This window comes from Micropterus dolomieu, linkage group LG15, assembly GCF_021292245.1.
Source record: "Micropterus dolomieu isolate WLL.071019.BEF.003 ecotype Adirondacks linkage group LG15, ASM2129224v1, whole genome shotgun sequence".
Classification (NCBI taxonomy): Eukaryota; Metazoa; Chordata; class Actinopteri; order Centrarchiformes; family Centrarchidae; genus Micropterus; species Micropterus dolomieu.
This window is the reverse complement of record NC_060164.1, coordinates 6,775,021-6,797,932: the sequence shown is the minus strand read 5'-3', so window position 1 is coordinate 6,797,932 and position 22,912 is coordinate 6,775,021. Positions and strand designations below refer to the sequence as shown.

The 22,912-nt window shown below is 41.8% G+C and overlaps 3 protein-coding genes across 7 annotated transcripts; 1 reads left to right on the top strand and 2 right to left on the bottom strand.

The window, feature by feature from the left end:
* LOC123984082 (minichromosome maintenance complex binding protein) lies at positions 1 to 6,958 on the bottom strand. The gene is made up of 16 exons (XM_046070753.1): positions 6,771 to 6,958; positions 5,721 to 5,812; positions 5,468 to 5,608; positions 5,293 to 5,334; positions 5,119 to 5,208; positions 4,838 to 4,967; positions 4,211 to 4,356; positions 3,905 to 4,002; positions 3,653 to 3,825; positions 2,764 to 2,887; positions 2,530 to 2,647; positions 2,262 to 2,427; positions 1,986 to 2,119; positions 1,095 to 1,262; positions 792 to 880; positions 1 to 562 (listed from the first exon to the last, which is right to left on the bottom strand). Exons 1-16 carry the CDS (start codon positions 6,829 to 6,831, stop codon positions 436 to 438), a joined length of 1,899 nt encoding a protein of 632 aa, XP_045926709.1. The 5' UTR covers positions 6,832 to 6,958; the 3' UTR covers positions 1 to 435.
* LOC123984081 (SEC23 interacting protein) lies at positions 6,901 to 16,614 on the top strand. Of its 2 annotated transcripts, none has more exons than XM_046070752.1 (18): positions 6,901 to 7,092; positions 8,355 to 8,860; positions 8,977 to 9,184; positions 9,292 to 9,485; positions 9,627 to 9,716; positions 9,806 to 9,926; positions 10,302 to 10,391; positions 10,488 to 10,629; positions 11,565 to 11,773; positions 11,868 to 11,965; positions 12,198 to 12,368; positions 12,554 to 12,649; positions 12,740 to 12,916; positions 13,000 to 13,155; positions 13,903 to 14,005; positions 14,547 to 14,729; positions 14,814 to 14,976; positions 15,152 to 16,614. In XM_046070752.1, the coding sequence occupies exons 2-18, from the start codon at positions 8,591 to 8,593 to the stop codon at positions 15,231 to 15,233; spliced, it is 2,553 nt and encodes an 850-aa protein (XP_045926708.1). In that variant the 5' UTR covers positions 6,901 to 7,092; positions 8,355 to 8,590; the 3' UTR covers positions 15,234 to 16,614. The 2 variants fall into 2 exon arrangements, with proteins under 2 accessions (XP_045926708.1, XP_045926707.1); XM_046070751.1 differs by lacking the exon at positions 6,901 to 7,092 and adding an exon at positions 7,263 to 7,572.
* Positions 15,551 to 21,896, bottom strand: csgalnact2 (chondroitin sulfate N-acetylgalactosaminyltransferase 2). 4 transcript variants are annotated; one of them, XM_046070758.1, is made up of 8 exons: positions 21,761 to 21,896; positions 19,089 to 19,934; positions 18,769 to 18,985; positions 18,517 to 18,618; positions 18,228 to 18,406; positions 18,021 to 18,115; positions 17,421 to 17,502; positions 15,551 to 17,330 (listed from the first exon to the last, which is right to left on the bottom strand). In XM_046070758.1, exons 2-8 carry the CDS (start codon positions 19,738 to 19,740, stop codon positions 17,038 to 17,040), a joined length of 1,620 nt encoding a protein of 539 aa, XP_045926714.1. In that variant the 5' UTR covers positions 19,741 to 19,934; positions 21,761 to 21,896; the 3' UTR covers positions 15,551 to 17,037. The 4 variants fall into 4 exon arrangements, with proteins under 4 accessions (XP_045926714.1, XP_045926717.1, XP_045926715.1 ...); XM_046070761.1 differs by lacking the exon at positions 21,761 to 21,896 and adding an exon at positions 21,622 to 21,643; XM_046070759.1 differs by lacking the exon at positions 21,761 to 21,896 and adding an exon at positions 20,347 to 20,449.
* Positions 21,897 to 22,912: the final 1,016 nt, after the last annotated feature.

The following is a 22,912-nucleotide window of genomic DNA, read 5'->3' as shown; positions in this document are numbered from 1 at the left end:
TAAGTTTTGCACGATGTTTATTGTCAAATCCATGAACAGGAAGTATTCATGCCAGGATACGCTGGCAACTCGCTAAATGTGTAAGGTCTTAAGTAGAAAATGCATCATAGGAAATAATCCTCCACATTACCCTATTTAATTTTTTGTCAGAAATTTAGATTTTTTTTGTAAACACAGTTTGGTCATCAACCACTGGCATGAAATTAAGGCAACATGAGAGTAATGATGAACACGGACAAGTTACTGTACATACAAACTACAACCCATTAATCCCATTAGTTAAGTAAAAATATATCTTAATCTTCTCTGCAACTCAGCCGGGTAAAAAAGCTGAACACAACATGAGCTATTTCAGGCATATGAAAAACAGATTTATTACAAACTTTTTAGGTATCAAAAAGAAAAACAAAAGCCAACTCATTTGGCTCCATGTGATCAGGGTTCGTTGCCATTGACACACTTGTGCTGCTCCATCCGGCTCCTCCGCAGCATCTCGATGTGTTTGGCTCTCAGCCAGCTGTCTCTGGACAGAGAGCTCTGTCCTAGGCTCAGAGACAGCAACCTGCGGACAGATTCCCAGTCAGCCACATCCCACTCAAACACATATCCGCATGAATAAATTAATACTCCAAATACTGTAATCACATTTGTTGCTTTGCATATCTGGCATTTTCATTGTTAGTAATAATGACTTATTGTTGTGTTTATGTAACACTTTGCCTTTTCAAGAGCAGATAAAAATGAAAGAAATGCCAAATGAAGGAGCTTATATAAACTTTATCACAGCCTACCTCGCCACAACCAGCATCCTGTGGAGGTCCTCTGCAGATATGCTCTGGGGGTCGTCCTTCCTCATATCGACAAAGTCATCCTCAACTGACTGAAGACACCAGAAAAGGACAAGCCGTTAAATGACTTCTAATGCACGCAGATGATAACAGACTGCTCATTAAAAGGACATAGACAGGACTGCCTGGTACATGAAGGAACAACTAACCTGCAAGCAACTAGTTCCAAGATACCGATATAATTTTTACGTCAACCTCTAAACGTGATTTTTTTTTTTTTAAAGAAAACATGACAGCGTGTCTCACCTTTGTCACTTCATCAGAGATACTGTAGTCTAGCAGCCTAGCGACGCTTAGGTAGATTCTGAACTTGTTCAGCTGGGATGAAGCCTGCGGAAGCATGTGAATGGCGCTCAGATACTCCTCCAAGTGGGGTGGGGTCACCTGAGACTGTAGGTGTATCTGACAGTCTGACTGTGGAGTTAAAGAGAAGTAACACTGCATTACTACTACATGAACTACTTTTTTGTTTTGTTCCACACACACACGCACACACACACACACACACACACACACACACACACACACACACGTGTTGCTATGCAAAAGTAGGCCCGCCTGCTATATGCACGCCTAGTTTGGCATATTCTCAAAACTTCCTAGTATGCCAGACAAAGAGCAAAGCCTTGGTGAGCCGACCGTGAGGCATCTGATCAATGTGACCCGCCAGCTGCTCATCAGCCGATAGTGGTTCAATGTAAACACAGCCGTGTACTCCTGACTTCTAATCAACCCTGGGAGTTGTTTTCAGCGCGCTGCCCTTCAATGCAGCACGAATAGATGGCAGAGCCTGACGCCTCTCCCAGGATTGTTCCCGTGGCTCACAGCTGCCACCATGGCAACCCATTAGACAACACACAGGAATAGCACACAGCACATTCCTTGGGCTATTCGCGACAGAGTGAGACCTGGGCTAAAGCCGCTGGCTGGAGGGTTTGCTGTGGCTGACCAATAGCAGCTGCGATGACAGCGTGACGCTGGCTGGAAACAAGCTCCAGCGTCACACTGCTCGCTCTCATGAGAGGCTAGTCGAAACCTAACCCCTCCCTGGCCATGCTGGAGGGTTGGGGGTGTCAGTGGTGATTAGGGGTGAGTTTTCGTCCTGTGATTGCACGCCTCATCCCTCTTTGTCCTTACCGGCAGCAGCGAGCGGGCCTCTGACACGATGAGCACGTTAATATTGCAGGGGAATTCCATCTGGTGGTAGTTAAAGTCATAATCAACCTTTTGCCACGAGATCAGGTTTCCCAGGGCCGTGATGTTACTCACACCTGCACAACGCAAACACACAGAGGAAGATTCAACCTTGTTAGTGCTGGCTCAGTCAGATCACACTAGCAGTGTCTACAGGCTGCAGGGAAAGCAGAGTCTGTCCTCTCAGTGTCGTCCCCTTGTGGTTTCTAGAAGCCTCACCTGTTGTGTCTAACTGACCCTGCTCCAGCTGGGTTTCATCCAGGAAGAGGGAAGTGTTTCCGGCCAGCTGCAGGACTCCACTCACTAGCCGGTTGGCCACATAGTCCTTCTTGGGCACCAACCGCATCTGGTTCATGTTCTGGAGGCTCATGCCCAGATAATACGACTGCAGAGCGGGGAAAATGTTCAGTGTCATTTATTTAAACCAGAATTACATAAATAAATCTAGCAGTATTGGATGTTGCTTGGAGTGATAAAGTTCACTCACAGAAGGCACTAGCTGCTGGATAATCTGGTAGAAGCGTTCCGTGTACGAGGCGACAGTAGGACAGCCACTCAGATTCAACGTGAACTTCCCCAGTGGGAGAACATCCCGTCTACTGTACCTGCAAAAAGATCAACCACATTGTGAAATGAAAAAGCTCCTTTGACTCTAGCATGAATCTACAAAACAAAAGCAGGAGGTTTCCTACTTAGACATTACAGACCAAATTTAACCTACACGTTAGATATAAGATGCAGAATGAGGTACTCAGCAGCCAGGGCATCTCCCAGAAGGACGTGAGTGAAGTATGTGAGCAACTCTGCCCTGACGGAGGCCATCTCGCTCAGGGTCGAAGATACAACTGAGGAGGATGAAGAGTTAAACCAATCTGTATGGCTGCTTTAAAAGGTTTACAGTGGAAAACACTTGCTGCATTATCCCTCTTCTTGGAAAGCTTTACAAGACAAATTAACTTAGAAATATATGGTCCCTTTTTTTTCCTGCTTCCCCACAGAGCTGGAACTACAGTTTATGTTGCTTATTTGTTTAATGTTGTTTTCAATGTGTTTTTAAGGATTTACATTCCTTTAGAGGCGCTCAAAAGTCAAAATGTGTTTTTGCATGCTTACAAAAGGGCACCACCGATATATTATGGAGGCCTGCTGTCGAGTTTTAACGTTTTACCGAAAATCTATCACATTAAATTTTCATGACACATTTAAACATTGACCCGTTTTCTGACGCCATGCTATTTGACTAATATTTGTGGGATGAATACACATTTTCAGGTCCAAGAGTGACATGTGCAACAGGTATCAAAAAACCCCGGCATCAGGTCTTATTTAGCAGCACTTTATGCTAATCAGATGAATTGTGGCTAGGCTCATTTAAATGTGTAAAAATCGTGTTATGCATAATGTTGTGCCCCAGACAGTAATCTGTAGCAGGTTTAGAAAATATTTCGCTACATTTCAGCCAGGGTTTTGATAAGGAAACATCAGCACTGATGTAGTGCAATAGCCTTATACTCTCTTTACTATATTCATGATTACACTTATTCATACACAGGAACAAGAAAAATTAAGTTTGGTTATCAAGCAGCATTCACACTACTATTTGTCCTTACAGGCACCGTTGTCCTCCAAGGTGGCAAAGGGCAGCAGGGGGTTGTTGTGGGGCAGTGGCTTGGCGTAAAGCATGTGTAGGCGAGGGACGAGCGAGGCTGGCGGGCTGTGCACTCTCTGCTCCTCTGCTGTCTCCATGCACTCTGTAGGATCCAGGAGGAATGAGGAGGCGTCTCTGTGTGGACATGCCAAGAATGAGTAACGAACACGCCGATCACCACAAGAGGCTAATTCAACTAAACGATGGGTCTTACTTCTCGTCGGCCAGGGCACTGAGAGCGGGACTGACAGAGAGGATGCCGTAGACCTCTAGTGTGTCGTTCAGTTTGAAGCTGTCCCAGTCCTCGTACACCTGCCGACAACACGCATCTTTTAGCTTCTGTTCTACACTCGGAAAGTCTGCGGATTAAGGTGGCATCATCTCTGGAATCACCTCTTAGAACAAACATCTGACATGAGATAAATAATCCACCAATATCTGTGTCTAGAGGTTACAGCAATGAAAATGAGGTGATATAAGCAAAAGGCACCAAAACCCAGTGTTAAGAGACATGACACACCTTGACCAGGCAGGAGGGGCCTTTCTCTCCTGGTAGGGGGAAGTTGAGGTCAAGATGGGAGGCAGATGCAGTCTGGCTGGAAGGAGCTTCTTTCTCCTGCCGCTTGCAGTCACCATTGCCGTGTTGTTCTGTGGGACTTTGAGGACCTGCAGCGAGGGGGGAGCAGTTAGTCTGCATTTATGGCAAACATCTCAAGTGGACCAACTTTCTGTCACCCTGCCTGTCCACCTACTACTCCCCGTCTGCAGAGGAAGATAATGAGATATGAATCAAGACTCCAGATTAGCTACTAAATGGACCTTGTGGTGTCAAGTGGTACAACAAGTCTACAAATTTTAGGAAGAACTTTGCGCTTTGATTCTGACCAAAATTACACCTGACTTTTATATCCGATGTTATGGGGAGCTTAAAATGTTTTGCCATCGTACCTGTACTACAAATATTTCAATGATAAAGGCAAATGAGATAAAGAAAAGGTTTCTCCCCTAGTAAAATACTGCCGAGATAAATTTACATTCATGCAAAATATCTTCATGGAAACCAGACAAGACTTGTGTTAAAACAAACTGGACAGTGCTTTAGCATTCAGCTACACGAATCCATCTTCATTTAACCAGCAGCTCATACCAGTATGTGGCTCCCTCTGCTTCTGCGGCTGCGTGTCCATGTCGTCGTCTTCCTCGTAGCTACGTTTCTGCCTGGTCGGAGCATAAGAGGTGGAAGGAACCACTCTTGCTTGGCTAGAGCCGGCGTAGCTGTGCGACAGAATTAAGGAAAACCAGGGAGCAGTATTCAAAAATACTTGCAACACAAGCTGGGTTCAGAAAAGAACGTGTGATAAAAATCTCCTGTTTGAGGAGCATTTCCATCAGGTATGTATTGGCTTAATCTGGACAGTGTGAGGATATCTCTTTCACCCAGGGATTCTCTCCAGGGATTGGCACACAGTAGAAAGTCTGTCTCTCTGCTGTCACAGTGTTTCTGGAATTAAAATCCACCTGAAGATAAAAAAGTGTTAGCAAAGCCGAAGCTGAATTGAGCCATTTATGGATCTCTTGAGTGATTTAACAGAGGCGGCCTACCCCACATTCTGTCACATCTTTGTACTTCCCACAATGCAACACCTGGGAATAATCAGACAGTAAAATAAGATGATAACATGATGACATTTAACATATAAAATACAAAGAATATGCTCTGGGCACAGGAGGGGGCTTATGCAAATAGCTACAGAGGAGAGGACAAGAAAGTGCTTACTTTAGCCTTTGTAGATGGATCAACAGTGTCATACACTCCCATGTAGAACTCTGGATCGAACATGTCTTGGATTAAGCAGCGAAACTTCACCAGGCTGTTGGGCTTCAGGTAGTGCAGAGGGACATCGTTTAAAGACGGGACCTGTACCAAAATGAAGACGTTTCTCATTTACAAGCGAATGTGCTGAGGTCTACAGACATCTTTTGTACCGCTGTGGAATTTACATGCTGAAAGGACACAAGACTTGCCTTACCCCGGTACGAGCATCGTTCTCTTTCAGCTGCTCTTTAAAGAATTCAACCACTTTCGCCTCCCATCCAGAGTTTGGATTGTTCTGGGAAGCAGCTAAAATATCAACAAGAGCATAGTGTTACTTTTTGTCATTTAAAGTACCAGAAACATAAATAGGCCTGTATAATAACAGAAAACACTGGCTTTGAGGATACCAGTGATTTGATTTGTTAATAAATAAATCACATAGTTTCAACTTAGCAACAATAAACAATAAACAGTGTGTTGTGGAGTGAAGAACTTCAAAAAAAAAAATACAAATAAACATTTACATTCGGATGCATTAAAATAGCTGCACAGAATTAACTTTACCAATATTTGCATTTTTGTACATAAAATAACGTTAGGCACTTTTATGATTTTACTTCCTATGACAATGACAACTTATAAAGAGAATTAAACTATAATGTTAAAATAAATTATTACTTTTGACCCTGCAACTGACTAATACATATCATCATTGTCCAATTTATTCATAAAATATTATTTGACTTTATGTGAATCATCAGGTAAATTACTGCTTATGCGTTTGTAAAATAATGATCAGTATCATGTTACCAGCTCGTTTCAATGGTAAATTAAAGGAAATTAACTAAAAATCATTTATATCTTGACAAAAAATATATAATATTTCACAACCTCTGAAGCTGTTTAGGACATAAAGTTTACATGTATCTATATTCAAAACAGTTTAGTACATTCAACGAATGTCAGTCGATTTTAGACTACTTTAAGGCACTTTTATGACCCGTGAATGCTCCATTTTCAGTTTGCATTGTACACACAGGACTTCAGATTAAACTGCACACCGGCCACTTGATTATAAATGTAAGTAAGCGTGAAGCTGCTCTGCAACCCGCAGAAACTTTTGTAAGCTATCTGCTGAGAAGCCCAGCTACATGTGGTCAGCATGATAGTTAGCATGGTACGTAGCCATACAGCTAACTAGCTTTCTTTAAGTTCATGCGTTAACGTTAGCCGTCATGGAGTGAAGTTCCGGTGTTCCTCTTACCAAACATCCCCTCAACAACGCCGAGAGGGTTGTTAATCCAGTCATGTGTGGAAGGCATCATTGGCGACTGACAAACGCCCGAAGAATATAAAATATATGACAATAAAACCGCTGTGAAAACGCTATTTTGTTAACTTTCGCCCACACCGGATTACAGAAGTGAGGGCGGGAAAATTGCGTCACCAGCAGACGGGCGTAACTCGTTTGTTTTGCACACAGAGACGAACCGGAGCACGGAGATATCACTGGCTGATTTTTTTTTTCTGTACTCCACCGGGCTGGGAGTTTTGGTTTGAGGTTTCTGGTCTAGTATCGAGAAAATGTATGTATTATTTATATAACTTACCTGTCATTTAAAATTGTGTGTTGTTGTTAAGCTCATTTGAATGGATAAAATGTCACTGTGTAAGGAGTCTACTTGACCTGTAGGGGGCAGTAGTAAGGGGCAGTGTTTGTTTTTCCTACAACAAACGAACTGCGGCCAAATGACCTGCGTGGCTTTAGTAGATCTATAAACAATGTGTGCCGTTGTCGTGCCGTCCGATGAGCTACGTGATGTTGTAGAGATCATTCAAAACTGCGAGGGCGGAGACAAGGCTGTTTGGAGAACTGAGCGTGTACTGCCTGCCTGCCTGCTCCGGTAGTGGCTACGTGTAATAGTAGGGGAAAATGGCAGATAGAAGAAATAATAATGCTTCTAACACCAGTGCGAATTTGCTATTCAGCGCCGCCCCGGAGTTTAATTTCACTTTGCCTTTCATGCCAGTGAGTCAGGCCTCTGGTCCGGCGGTGTTGTCAGGAGGTGAGATTAAATGCCGACTGAGGAAATGTCTGAACATTAGTGGTGTCCTTAGCAGGCTAAGCTAGCTAGCTAGCTAGCTAAGTGGGTTCCTGGTTCCTGTGCTACATGGTCAGCTGTTATTTGTGTAAAAGTCGGTAAAACAGAAAGAAACTGTGTGTCTGAGCTGACAGTCGTTTGATAGACAGGTTAGCCTAATTGGCAGTGATGTGTTTTAGTCAGACTGTCCCTTGTCTGATGTTTCATTACATGAAGAGGATGTACAGCTAAATGGGAGAATCTTAGTTAGTTATTAGCAAAACATTTTGTGTAAAGCCTTTACATTGGCCCTATCCTTAAACTAACTGACAGATTAAAGCCCCCTTTCCTGGTAAAATCAGTTATATCTGGGAGCTCGGCCTGTATTTTCACTTTGACTACATCCTGAATCTCAGGTCTCTCTTGTGATGAGCACTCATATACTATTATATAGAGCTGATATGACTGGGTGATTACTCAATTATTTGACAGAAGTGTGAGGATTTGTTGTTTTTCTCGGTTTTCATTTCATTTTAATTGAATATCTTTTGGTCGGACAAAACAAGCCATTTTAAGATGTCCACAGTGGGCGCTGATGGGCATTTTTCTATGTTTTCTGGCATTTTATACACAAAACCCAACTATTATAAATACCATGCATGCCCACGTCCCCTGTTGTGTGGAAATGAGTCAGATTTTTTGGATGTCCCTTGCAGAGTCACAAATGAATGTAATCGCTTATGTTTTACTCTGTTTTGATTTATTAGATGATTCCACTGATGTTGGAGAAGAAGACAGCTTTCTCGGTCAAACCTCCGGGAACGGACCAGCCCCCTCTACATTCAACTACTTCTCCAGCCCCGTAACCAGCAGTGACCCGTTCGCGTCTATCGGCCAGTCGCCATGCCCTCCCCCAGCCCTGTCCGCAGCCCCCACAACAACAGGCCCGGTTTCGGTTCCCAGCAGTGTCCACGTGGCTCCACCACCACCTCCAGGCTCACAAATGAACCCTGCTCCTCTAGCGTTTGGCAGTGCAGTTTACCAGAGCCCTATGGGGCGTCACACTCCTCCCCCCACCACAATGACTCCACCACCTCCTCAGATGCAGCCACAGAGTCATAATCCTTACCGACACACCCCCACCAGCAGCAGAGCCAGTCCTTATATTCCAGCTCCGGAGATCCTGCCACCAACACACACATCTCAGCAGAATCCATACTCTCTCAGCTCACCGCCACAGACATTCCCGCTGTCAGGACCCACATTCACAAAGGTAGACATAAGCTAATCAGTGATGGTGTCGGATTTGTGTGTTTGCTACATACCTCAATTGCAATCATCAATAATGAAAATGAATTTATAATCTGATTTTTTTACTTCTCTCTTCAGCCTCCTCCCACACAGATCCAGGCGCCTCCACCTTCAGCCACCACTGCTGGAGCGTTAGTTCCTGCTGGTCCCATGATGCCATACAACTACAATGTCTATGAGCCTGTTCAGCATCACTGGTTCTACTGCAAGCAAGTGGAATCAAAGAGCGTCTGGCTTCCTTTCAGCATCATTGACTCCCTTCAGCTAGAGGAGACATATAACTCAGGTATGACAAAGAAATCCAAACATCTTACCCTGGCAGTGTTGGTGCTCTCACAGCGCAGTGAACCTTTGATCTGCTCTAATGTTTTTGCGGGCTTTTTGTTCTTCCAGTTCAGCCAGACCCAGAAAATGTGATCGTACGTACAGATGGAGGGCGTTACGACGTACAGCTCTATGATCGCATCCGGACTTCAGTGTACTGGGAGGAGGAGCCTACAGAGGTCCGCCGCTGCTCTTGGTTCTACAAAGGGGATACGGATAGTCGCTTTATTCCTTACTCCGAGGAGTTTAGTGACAAGCTGGAGGTTTGTCTCACGACTTAATTTCACCAGAAACGGATGTTTTTAAAATGTAGGGCATATTTTATTATTTTATCCAGTTCTGCAACTTTAATTTACAATGTTTGTATTGTAAATCACTGTACATACTTGTGTCTTTAACTTCAGGCAGAATATAAGAAAGCTGTGTCTACCAACCAGTGGCACCGTAGACTGGAGTTCCCATCAGGAGAGACCATTGTCATGCACAATCCAAAGGTAAACCCTTGTGTGATTAGTGTTAAGTGGTGGTCTTGTGATGGTTAAGCCTATTAGCTTGATTTAATGAGTTCTGTTTGCATCCGTAGGTGATTGTGCAATTTCAGCCCTCCTCCATACCAGATGAGTGGGGCACAACTCAGGATGGGCAGACCAGGCCCAGAGTGGTGAAGAGAGGAACTGATGATGACCATGATGAAGTGCCTGATGGTAGTCAAGTTCCTCTATACCCAAGTTCATTTAATCCAACCGTAGGCACTTACTAAACCCATAAAATTCAGCTTGTACTATGTCATTTACACCCCCTGAAATAAACTTTAAGCTTATTGATCCAACCAGAAAGCTCAGATAGTATTTTTAGGACACTAACAAATGTCAGGACGCTATAAAGCAAGATTGGTATTTCAGAAGACTATATATACACACACAGATATATTAGGGGAAATTAACTGTGAGATTTATTTTATCATTTGGTTGTAAATGTATTGCGGCTTGCATGTTAAAATGTAAACAGGGCAATAATTGACTGTGTATGTCAGTGAGTAAAGTGAATTTCAACATTTCCATCCTCTGCAACTTTTCCAGGGGAGCTCCCCAAGGTGGATCATCTTGTGTTCATGGTTCATGGAATCGGTCCTGTGTGTGACCTCAGGTTTAGGAGCATGGTCGAGTGTGGTGAGTACCATTCAATCATGTTGTTGGCCAGTAGTAATGTGCCTTCCGTGGTGACGCTATTTATTAAATAAACTTCACAAACCCTTGTGCTTTCAGTGGACGACTTCCGAAGTGTGTCACTCAAGCTGCTGCACAGTCACTTTAAGAAATCGCTGGATGAGCACGCCATCAGCAGGGTGGAGTTCCTTCCTGTCCAGTGGCACACAGCTCTACATGGAGATGCCACAGGGGTGGACAGGTGAGGAGAGGCAGGTTTACGCTGACGGTGGAAGTTTTTGGTTATAATCAATGCAGACACAAAAGTCTTATGACACCTTTAGTTGTTATCAGCTGATGTTTGGATGTAATGGAAATCCGTCACAATCACTGAAGTATTGGATGTGGAAATGTCAGTGGATCCATTAGATCCAAGCATCCAAAGTCAGTTATCCATTCACTATGCAGAAGAAAGTCATTTTATGGAAAGACTGCACTTACATACCCTATGCAAAGACCAAAACCAGCAATGCATTTTTTCCCGTCTCAATACTTTCTGACTTCCGTACCCTGTCTGTAGCACTCCGATATGAGTGTTATTATTAGTTAGTCATAAGTTATTGCTATTAAACATGTAAACCTTTATTTACAAATATAACATTTCCGTTTTAGAAAAAGGCTTTCCTAAAACAACTGGGTACTGTAGTTTTTTTTTTTGTTGATTATACTTAAACAAGAGAACATTTACATTTGCTGGGGACTATTTTCAGCTGTGGATTAATACTTATTTGGTGCCTTAGTGACTGTTCCCAGCAGCAGGTTGTTGTGTTTGTGGTTTGACTGCTGCATGCATCATGGTAATGAAGAAACATGTCACCCGGTGCAACAATGTGGGTCACTGATGAGTTTTTAATAAGATATACCAGGCTTTGGCAGACAAATCCATTGTTGTTTTGGTCTTGTATTTTAACAATAAGATAAATATAGAATAGGGCCCCCCTGCAGCTCACCTGTTAGAGCGAGCGCCACTTATCAAAGCTGGTTCTGCAGCAGCCCAGGTTCAAGTCCGGCCCGGGCCATTTGCTGCATGTCTCTCTCTATTATCTATCTCAAATAAAGCAGGAATATGGGGGGGACTATCACCGACTTATCATTTTAATGTACTTAATTAATTATAGACTTATTTCTCTTTTGTAGGAGGATAAAGAAGATTACCTTGCCCAGTACTGGACGTTTACGTCACTTTACAAATGAGACTTTGTTAGATGTCCTTTTCTACAACAGTCCCACTTACTGCCAGACCATCATGGACACAGTTGCCCAAGAGATTAACAGACTTTACGCCCTGTTCATGAAGAGGAATCCAGACTACAGAGGCGGCATATCCGTAGCCGGACACAGCTTGGGTAATAAACCTGTTGATTAGCTTCTACACCGCTGGCTTTGTGTTTGTCTTGTTTTTCCACCAATAATGGATTGTTCTGACTTTTGTTCTTGCAGGTTCACTGATTCTCTTTGACCTCTTGTCCAATCAGAAGAATGACTCTGCTGCACCGCTCATGCCAATCATACCCTCCTCTAATGGAGACACCAAACAGGTCATACACCAGTTAATTTAATTGATTGAACATATGCAGTAACAAGTCATCTAATATGCTTCAGATCAGTTGAAAAACATCAGATTTTTCTATTAAAACATGGCATATTTGTTGCCCCACTCAGTGTGATATAATAATAAAGGTTTTCAGTTCTTTGGCATACTTATGTGCACATGGATCATTTCAAAATAATGTTGCAATACATAATTGTAAATTCTGCATCTCATATCAGGTGACAGCCCCCTTTACACAGGGAAATAATGCCGTCACCCCTCCAGCTGTGGAAGAGGAGCCCAAAGAAGACGGGGAAGAGTTTGAGGATCTGTCTGCTATGCTGGAACATCTGGGCTTGTCTGAGTACAAGAGTACCTTTGATGAGGAGAGGATTGACGTAGAATCCTTCGTAAGAACAAAAGTTTCCTTTGCTTGTTCAAAAGTCAAAGGTCACCTAAAGTTTTGTGGTCTACAAAAACTGAAAATGTGGGAAGGAATTTGATAACAGCTCGAGTTTTGATGTTAATCTTCACATATGATTTTTATAAGATAGCGGTGGCTGTTTCACTTTGTCCCTTTCTCATCTTATTTCAGCTGATGTGCACAATTGAGGATCTGAAAGAGATGGGAATCCCACTGGGTCCCAGGAAGAAGATCGCCAAGTTTGTCAAAGAAAGAGTGAGCAAGCAGGTATGTTTGTCTCTTGAGTACCTGTGAGTGTGTTGTGATGGTGATGACCAACACAGTCTTTGTGTCTCTGTCTTGGTTTCCTGTACGCAGGCTGCACGTCAGGCAGCGCAGGAGAATAAAGCAGAGGTCAGTCAGGTTGTTGCGCCTCCACCACCACCAGCAGCAGCTGAAGCTCTTCCTGATCTCACTGTGAAGAAGCTTCCAGCGGGCAACACTATCTCCTCCATCCACGTAGACTACAATTACTTTGAAGTTGGCACTGGACAGGTAACTGGAACTGCGGGATAATGTTAAAGCTGAGTTTGACTTGAAATTTAATAATAACTTTATCATCATGTTTTGTTCTGCAGGTGTCAGTGGTCTACCACGCGCTGGACTTTGAGCCAGTGAATTTCTTCGCCTTGGGTTCTCCAATCGGAATGTTCCTGACAGTGCGAGGACTGGAAAAGATTGAAGAGACGTACCAGCTGCCCACGTGCAAAAGATTCTTCAATATTTACCATCCGGTATGCAGCTCTTCCAACCCCTGCTAATTAAGTAGGGGTGGGGGGGGGAAATCGATACAGCATAGTATCGTGATATTTGCCATGGCAATACTGTATCAATACACGGATGCCAAGTATCGATATTTTATTATATAAATTGCAGATGGGAGTTTTAACTTTTTGGTACTAGAATAATAAAATCTATTGCTTTTTTAGTCAACTTAACAGGACCATATAGAGGACTGAAAAAGTGATATGAACAAACAGAGAAATGTTATCTTTTTAGATAAACAGATGTTGACAAAGTTTGACTTTAGGGACCTAATTGGAAGTTGGAAAAAGGTAATAAATTGCAATATATCTTAATATATTTAAAATCGCAATAAAATCAAATAGCAACGTAAATATCATGATAATATCGTATTGTGGGGCCTCTGGTGATTCCCACCCCTATAATTAAGCTACATACGCTCAAAAGTTGTTTAGTTTTTGTTTGCAAGTCTGTACATATATTGTTGTATGCAAAGTCATTTGATTCAGTCACAATCAGTCTCAATTCTTAAAATGAGTCTTTTTCACGTTAGTCTGTTATGTATTGAATCATATAAACGTAGTCATTTTCCCTGAAGCCTACTTGCCCACACAATAGTTACTATGTATGAAAATGCAACTTTGTAGCTAAAAGTATAATCACAATGTTATGAAAGCAGTGAAGCTGAGTAACTCATTACTATCTGGTGGCTTCATGAATGACTCCTTTTCTTTCAGTTGGACCCAGTGGCATACAGGATTGAGCCCATGATAATACCAGAGTTGGACTTGAAGCCTGTTTTGATCCCACATCACAAAGGGAGGAAGAGGCTTCATCTCGGTACGACAGTCTTGCTTGTAACGCCCCCAGATAACTACACCACCGTTGCTCATCACTCATTTTCATAACATATTTGATAAAGCTGCAAGTAAATCAAAGGTGACGCTAAACGCTGACACAGTTCCATGTCTTCGTAAGAGCCTAAACGGAGTGCTTACTGCATGTTGTGTCCTCAGCTCAGACCACTCTGCCCCTTGAGGGTGGGGTGCCCTAATTTGTGTGGTGGTAAAGCACAAAGGCTGTATTCTTAGATTGAAATTGCTGTGGTGTAATTAATTGGCAAAACAGACAAACAGTGATTTGTCTTGCTTTTGCAAGTTTCTCTGGTTGGATGTTCTTTAGATTAAAATTTTAACATTAAGGAGAGGACAGTTGGTTTTTTGTTGGTTAATTTTTCAGACACATTGATGTCTAGTAGTTGGTGTAGTAAAATAATTAGATTTGTCATTTTTTTGTCTCTGCATAGATAAAAAACTTCATTAATCACTTGACAGTCTTTTTCATGCAGATGGATTTAGTGATGGATCTGTTTGTGTTTCAGAGCTGAAGGAGAGTCTCTCCAGGATGGGCTCTGACCTGAAGCATGGTTTTATCAGTTCCCTTAGGAGCGCCTGGCAGACCCTCAACGATTTTGCTCGCGCTCACACCGCGTCTGCCCAGCTTCAGGCTGAGCTGGCCATCGTAGCCAATCAGATCGAAGAGCAGGAAAAGCAAGCACAGGAGGGTGAGTTTTCTCTGATTTGTGACTCTTTAACCAAGATATTTTTGTATTGCGTGACATGTATAACTCCCTTCTGGTTCCTCACAGAGCAAAAGATCCCAGAGAGCCCTGAACCACAAAGAGAAGAAGAGCCTCAGGTGAAGATGGGGATGTTGAATGGGGGGAATCGCATTGACTACGTCCTGCAGGAGAAGCCCATCGAGAGTTTCAACGAGTACCTGTTTGCTCTCCAAAGTCATCTCTGCTACTGGTACATAGAAATTCCTTTCATTCAGCCGAAAATGTAATGGTTGTCAAATCTGTTGATCTTATAGTAAACTAATGTCTTTAGGACCCTGAAACTGAATCCGCTAAATAGAAGTGAAAACAAGTGTCTTCCTGTAGTTCAACTGCAGATCTGTATTAACACTTCTGTTGTTTTGTAGGCAATCTGAAGACACAGCTCTGCTTCTTCTAAAAGAGATCTACAGGACCATGGCGATCCATCCAGAGCAGATAGCACATTAATACAATGAAGTACCGGAGATGAAAATAAGCCTGTCTGAAACTTCCCCATTTGGTTTATTTCATGTCAGTTCTCCTGGATTTTAATTATGCTTTTTCTTCTCTTTTATTTCCATGTAGTTCATTGTATACAGATGAATAATACAATCAGTATTATGCCATTTGTCTTAAATTAAGAAACAAATTAGCTTGTAGATTCAAAGACACTTGAGAAGTTTGATATTACATTTTTATAGAATAAATTATAGAACTGGTCAAGTTTACTGAAAATATGCATCCTCAAATCAAATGCTTATAGCAGAAATGACAGAAGCAGTTCATGCAGCCTTCTGTATGTTTTATTTCATGGTCACAATTTAAAAATAAATCGTTTCCTTGCACAGGTTATTTCTGTTTGAATTGTTGTTTACTGCTGAGAGGAAGGCATGTAACATTTCTCCTGCAGAGCGAGGAGACTATCTACAAAAAGCTGTAACATTTGCAAAAACATTGATTTAAAAAAAATTACAGTACAGGATGAGATGCAAGAATAACCTGCTTTAATTGTGAGAAAAATAAAGCACTACGTAGACTTTTGACAGCTGTACTCAGTAACACTACTACTAATCTTTGCGACTGAACTACTCAGCTGTAATATCCGCTCTCATTATGAGATGGAATACAATTATCAGGCCCACAGCTGTAGACAGTGTTTCAAACACCTTCAAAACAATCTCCAACATTTCACTTTAAGCCTGTAGGCACGTACGACAAACGTATTCAACTCACATGTACCAAACAGAAATATTAGAAAAGTATTTACAACAGTGGCTGTAACATTCAATCGCAGTCCAGTATTAGGAATCATAGTGCTGTGAGTGATTCTCACCAGGCATAAATGAAATTTATTTATACAAATAATACTGGTCCATATAGACCTGATATCATAGCGCTGCATGCTATAAGCACATCTTTGCTCATGGCTCTTAACTATTTAATCAACATGCTTCTCTGTTGAACTGATCACTTGGAAGCTGTCGTCAAAGCAAAGAAAGAACAGTGACTCATTGTCACAAAACACACAAAGGTCCCTTTTTTTTAAAAACACTGCCAGTCTGAAACAACGTATAAATATAATACTAACAGAACAGTATGGCTCCATACACAAATGCCAATATTCTGGGAAAGACTGTAAATTACCTTGATCTTCAACTTGCAGACAGCTGAGAATCTACAGAAACGTTCTGGTTCTTATGGGGTCAACTTGCATTTTTTTCAACTTCCACTATAAGAAAGTGCAAATGCTTATTTTTCCTTTTGTCAACTGTAAATAAGTAGTTCCACAGCTTGACTTCACACTTTTGTAACTGATTTTTTGTCTATTAAAAAGCCACTCTAAACATTGGCAGCTGTTGTATTTGATCTTGTTGGATACCTTTTTGGAATGCAGAAATCATCTGAAAGAGCTGAAGTCTACTGGCTGAGGTCAAACTCAGCAGGGAAAGGTAGTCTAGCTGCACAGAGGGTGACAATAGTGAAGAAACTGGTTGCAAGTCAGGTGCTTCAGTACGTAAAATGCAATGTCAACCTAAATCCAAAAGATGTATTACTTGTGTATATTTATTTGTTTAAATCTGCTGTAGCTCTTCAGTAAAAGTTGTACCATGTTTCACACTGACTGATGCTCGTTTTTGTACATTCATTAGTCTACAGCTGTGCGGTGAAATGCAGAAGGATCCATGTAAACATGTCTTTGCTGTAGTGCGTTAATTGAGTCAGCAACTCGCAGTCTTAACGTTGGAATGGCGTTTGGTACGTAGAGGCTTACTCAGTCCTCTGTTTTGCTCTGAGTCTTGAAGGCCTGCTTGCGTAGGTGAGCCTCGATTTCCTCACGGAAAACCAACATGCCCAGGTGAGAGTGGGACGCCTCGTTCATGGCCTTGGACTGGATGCACATGCGGTACTGCTCCGGGGTCAGCTCGTCCGCACACTGCTTCTCGTGCCACATGTGGAAAAGGCCGGACACTGGCGTCCGAATCACTATCAGGTCGCTCCGAAGATACTTCCTGTACAAGTGGACATCTTCCACACCCCAGCCTTTGACTTCAAGATCGAAGCCACCTGGATGAATAAAATCAATTTGTAAGTTGTTAGTCAATGTGATCAGTTTATGAATATATTAAATATTAATCACGTGTGATCAGTGCTTACCAATATTTAGGAAATCTGAGCGATACTGACACGTCATTCCAAAGCCAAAATCTCTCCAGAATCCAGCATCTTTTTTGTGAATCTATTTGAAAGGACATTTTTTAAAATTGCAATAAACAAGGAAACACCACACATTTGGGTTGAATCGAAATTAAATTTAGATGAAAGTCCCCTTTCCACTCAGAATGTGTTTTGCTTTTTGTAACTTCACTTAGATGTTTGAGCTTCACCGTGCAGCGTAATGTTTGTGCATAGATTGATACTAGAAATCAATTTTCTGCTGATGTAGAGAAAGATTTTGTGAAATCACAACTAGTTTGGAAGCCAATCATGGTCCAATATGCAACTTCCTGCGCACATACACTGAGAGTGGACTTTTCAATAGGAGACATCATGCATCCAGTAGTTAATACTTTTGAATATTTGCATATTCACAGATTCTAGATGTTTCATTTTGAGAAAAGATGTAGTTTTAAGAGTTTTTAAACTAGGTAGTTTTTGTGGAAAATACCTAACAGACGCAAATCATTATTCTATAGTGTTTGTTGGTCTGGAGTGGAACACATATTTAAATCATAAATGTGAACTTCTAGTCCTTACTAGTTGGAGTTCAGTGGCTGGAGCCAGCTCCAAATTTCCATAGACTATGGCAGGATTGTAAAGACTGAACACCACTGGATAGAAGACTTTCTTATCTACAAAACAAAGAATCAAGTACAGCTTAGTATATTTAGTGACAGTCAATCTCTAAAAAAGTTCTAAGACTAATAATACAGTGACTCTGAGCAATAACATGTAAAAACTTACTTGGAGCAGTGTGTAGGCGACAGGTGTTAAGGAACTCGAGTGTAAAATGGATGTCAACGTCACAAAAAAACATTAAGACGTCGCCTTTCTTCCAGGCGTGGGCTCCGATATCCAGACCCCGACCTCGTGAAAACTCCTCATCCACTGGGATCAGAGTGTAATTGGAGAAACTCTCCTCTCTGAAAAAAAAAATAAACAACAACAAATGCAGTATTTAAATTCCCATGACACGTTAGCCACACATCTTGCATGAGCATATGAAAAGCTCTTCCTCTGGGAAAGGACAAACCTTGACATCTGTTCCAAAGATGACTTCACCTCCTGTAAGCCTTCGTGCCCAAAATAAACCACTGTGAGATGTACTCGCCTGTCCTGCTGTATGCACACCTCCCTAAAAAACATATATAATAATTAACTCAAATTAATTACAAGAACAATAACCCAACAGTGACAAAAACCCGGCCAACGTGTCTACTGACCAAACATTTCACTGAACATGCTGGGTCATGTCCAGCAGGGACAGTTCCTTGTTCATTCTCACCTGAAGTTGTGTAAGAACTGTGAGAAAGTTTCTACTCTGCCCGCCAGCGGCACAATGATGTTAATTATCAGTGCTGATGTTTCTACAGATGTGCTCCTGACTTTCATTAAGGGGCCAAAAGGCCTGAAGAGTGTGACGTGGCGGAAGCTACTGGAATCCTCTTTGGCAAAGAAGAGCTCGTAGAGTGTCCCTTTGTCTCGCTCTGTCCTGTACAGTCCTGCGAAATAAAGGATAGGATATGAAAAACAATGCTACACTGAAAAACCTTTTCAGTTACAGATATCATTCATTAGTTTGCAGTTAGGTAGTGTAGCTCTTACCTTCAGTAAAGTGACCCTCGGTGTAGGTTTGTCTCTGCATCGGCATGTCTTCCTCCACGCCATCCTCCTCATCGGGGTTGTTGATGATGTCCAGAGCAGCCTCGATGACCTCCACCAGCTCGTCCCTGCGGTCTTTGCGCACAGGTTTCTCTTCTGGGTGCCGCGTCAGCCCCATCTCCAGCTGGTACACCTTGGAAGAAGTGAAACTCTCAAAGGGCACCAGGGCATACTCACTGGGGAGGCGGGCCCCTGTGTTGACCTCAGCCTTGTCGATCTGAGAGTGCAGGTACTCCAGCAGATCTCCCGGCTCTTGGTCTTTAGTCTCAGCCAGGCCCTGCACCCCGGGGAGCTCCTTCTTGTCTTGCAGAAGCTTCAGCTTCTCACTCATTTCCTGCAGCTCCTGCTTGAGCTGGGCAATCTGGCGCTTTAGACTGGCAGCACGGTTTAGGTGGCGCTCCTCCTGTTCCTGCAGCAGGGCCTGGTAGTACTCCTTCCCGTAGGCCTCCCCTGCTAGGCCGGGCAGGACCAGGCTGGCGTCTGCTGGAGGGGTGCACTCCAGCAGGTATGCGAAGAGCAGCAGCACCAGCAACAGGAAGAGGCCCAGGAAGAGCCAGCGGACCCGGCCCTGGAACGGCAACCCCCGCCTGGGCATCACGCTCGCATACACGCTATAGCTGGCAAGTCTGCATTCCCTTTCCCCTCTGATCACATTACTTACAATATGCGTCTTCACATCATCTTAGATGTTTGAAAGGGTGTTTCATTTTACTGCAAAGGTCTTATTTCTTGGCTCCAACCTATCAGTGTCTTAATACAGTTATCCTGTGTAATCCATGCGATGATCACCTAGGGGAAATCACAGAAATCCACAATACGACAAAAATCTTTTACTTTACAAGAAGCCATTTGTGAAGACTTTTTGATAAGTCTGGTTCAGATTAAAACATTGGAGATTAACAATCAGATCTGACAGCCACAATTTCATTCAGTCAGTGAATAAAATATTTTTCTGTACCATGTTGTGTTTTGTAATGTGTATCCAACTTCTACAAATATTTCACACATACAAGATTTAACTGGAACCTGAAGAAAACGGTGAATTAGCTGCACCTGGGGAGCTAGCACACGCTAGCTAGCTTTCAGCCAAACAACAGCACAGTGGAAATCTGGTGAGTGAGATCCACAGCAAGTTACTAAAGGCTGACTTCCGCTTTAACTGCTCTCTTTTCAAAATAAAAGCACTCTCCAGAACACTTACATTGAGGAATGAAAGGATACAACAAGATGACAAAATAGTTTAAACCACAACCGTATTCAAGGTTGTTTTCCTGATCACCCTGTGGCGTCATACAAGGCCAGCCACTCTTAAGTCATTCCTATATCTCTGTTCTGATTGGCTTCTTCAGTCTGATATCAGTGGAGCTTTCGCACCTCCTCCTAACTACTACATACCACACACAATTGTTTCTTGAAGGTCACACAGTGAAAGCTACAGCGCCTGCTCTCAGCACACAAAGTAACGCTGTTTTTCTACCTTGACATTCATAGTCTTCACCTGGCCCCACAGGTGTAAATCAGTTTCAAGACAGCTATAATGAAAACCAGCACGGCTCCTGACGAGTCCAAAGAGCCAGAACTGGAAACCACTGATCTATACAGAAACCCAGCAGTTTAATGTTAATTTGCCAAAAAGCTAATGTAAATACTTAATAAAAAATGACTTTTTTTACTAGACATTGACTACACATTTTGGAGATCATAACTATGACATAAAAATATTTAACAAAGGGCCATTCTGCTGATTAAGTCTCAAGGTTTTAACTTGTCATAAAAAGAGAAGAAACTGTATCAACGTTACTGACAACAGCTTGTTGTACAATTTTTAAGCAGATGTTAACAGAACCCTTTCACACTTCCAAAAGGAACTCACACTCTGCAACATGAGTACGTTTGTACAAATATGGTCACGCAAACAGAGACAGATATTCAGCTTACAGAGTGTAAAGTTCAGTAGTGTTCAATTAACCCGTGGGATTATTTGTTCACACTGAACTACCTGGGAGGATGTCTGCTTTGTAATGTAAGGGACATATTAAATTCTGCAGTCTGTAAGCCAAGCAGGATCTGCTGCTTACTCAGCATAATAAACAATATCCTAAACATGTCTTAGCTTTATCTTTCTTCATTCATACATCAACATGGACTCATGAGTTCCAGGGAATTTACTTAATTGTTACTACTTAGGCAGATAAAAGAAAGTTGTATTCACAATTACATGACATGACACTCTGCATAACATCTCTCAACGTATCTGATTATTTTATTGTGTTTTAATTTGAAAAAAAACCCTCTACAGCTTTACACTGACTTTTAATTAAACTTTGGGATTCAAACTGTATCATGTACATACTTTGGTGATGACAACAAATGTGCTGTGTTTTAGGTTTTGTTGTTGCTACTCAGCACACTGCCCCATAGTTTAACATCTGTCCAAATTACAGCAACATTTACCTGTGGAAATTGTGACACTTACTTTCAAAATTCAAACCGGATATTACCCATGTTCTGCGGCTAGCTTAGCGAGGTTGAGCGCTTCACTACGCTTTCACGTTATTTTATAACCGTTAGATATCCTGCTTGGAAGTTATAGTAGCATAAAACTAACTACTCACCTAATCTCGTCTTTGTCCATCCCTGCCTGTACTTACAGCCGTGGGTTTAGTATAAAACCTGCAGCGGCAGACTGCCTGTGTCGCAAAATGCCACGGAGCACAGAGAAAAGAGTGGGTCGTAGTCTACTTCCGGCCACAAATGAACCAATGGGAGCTTTGATAACGAGTGTCGTCATAAAACACGCTGGAACTCCTTCTTCATAATAATAACGTTTTTGTTATTCATTTAATATAATTAATAAAAACATTATTATTATTTTTACAGGCTTCTGAAGACTATATTTTCATTCCCCATGTTTAATCTATGCATGCACTGTGGACATAAACAAAATTAAACATATCTCTTGTAAATATTAATTACAAGATTGATTTGTTTATTCAAAAGAAGCTTTATCGTAGATGATAACAAGAATTTCACAAGTCCCCAGAGGTGTTTTTTCTTCTTTTCATTAACTACGTTTTTGTATTTCTCTGTCCCAACTGGTAAAACAACTATCTTATCTGTCTGTGATGAAACACTGATGATACACAACTCTTAATTGAAATACCACTGAAGTTTAGACAGACCACTTGTTTAATGTTTTATATATGGGATCTGTTATCACGTTGGTGCATAAAGTAAACCAGGACATGTTTCCACAACGTTCTATTTTTAGTCATTTATCCATTTCCTTTATTAATTCCCATTAAGGATGAAATGAGTCTGGATGTGGAAAGCCATGGACAGGTCACATAGCTATTTTAATCAACATTTAATACTTTAAACAACTGTTTTTTGTTTTATTTTTTGACAGATAGTGTTCAGTAACAAAGGGGTCATCCAGCTGACTGTTTCACTGAAACACAAATCTCTGCCACTTAAAGCTGAGAAACTAAAAGCTTTATCAGCTTCTCAATATTAGATATTTGCGAGAAACAGAATTGAGAGTCAGTGAAAATGGAATAGGCACGCAACATTTGCATTATTCTGCAACAATGGATATTTACACTTGAAGTGGCTTCTGTGGACCAGTGCTTCCCAGCCTCTACTGCAAATATTAATTAATAATTTAGAAATAAATATTGCTCTGAACTAGAGTGTATAATGAACAAATCATGTTTGGAGGTTAACTGTGGCTAAACACCATGTTGTAATATTATTAAAAGAATAAT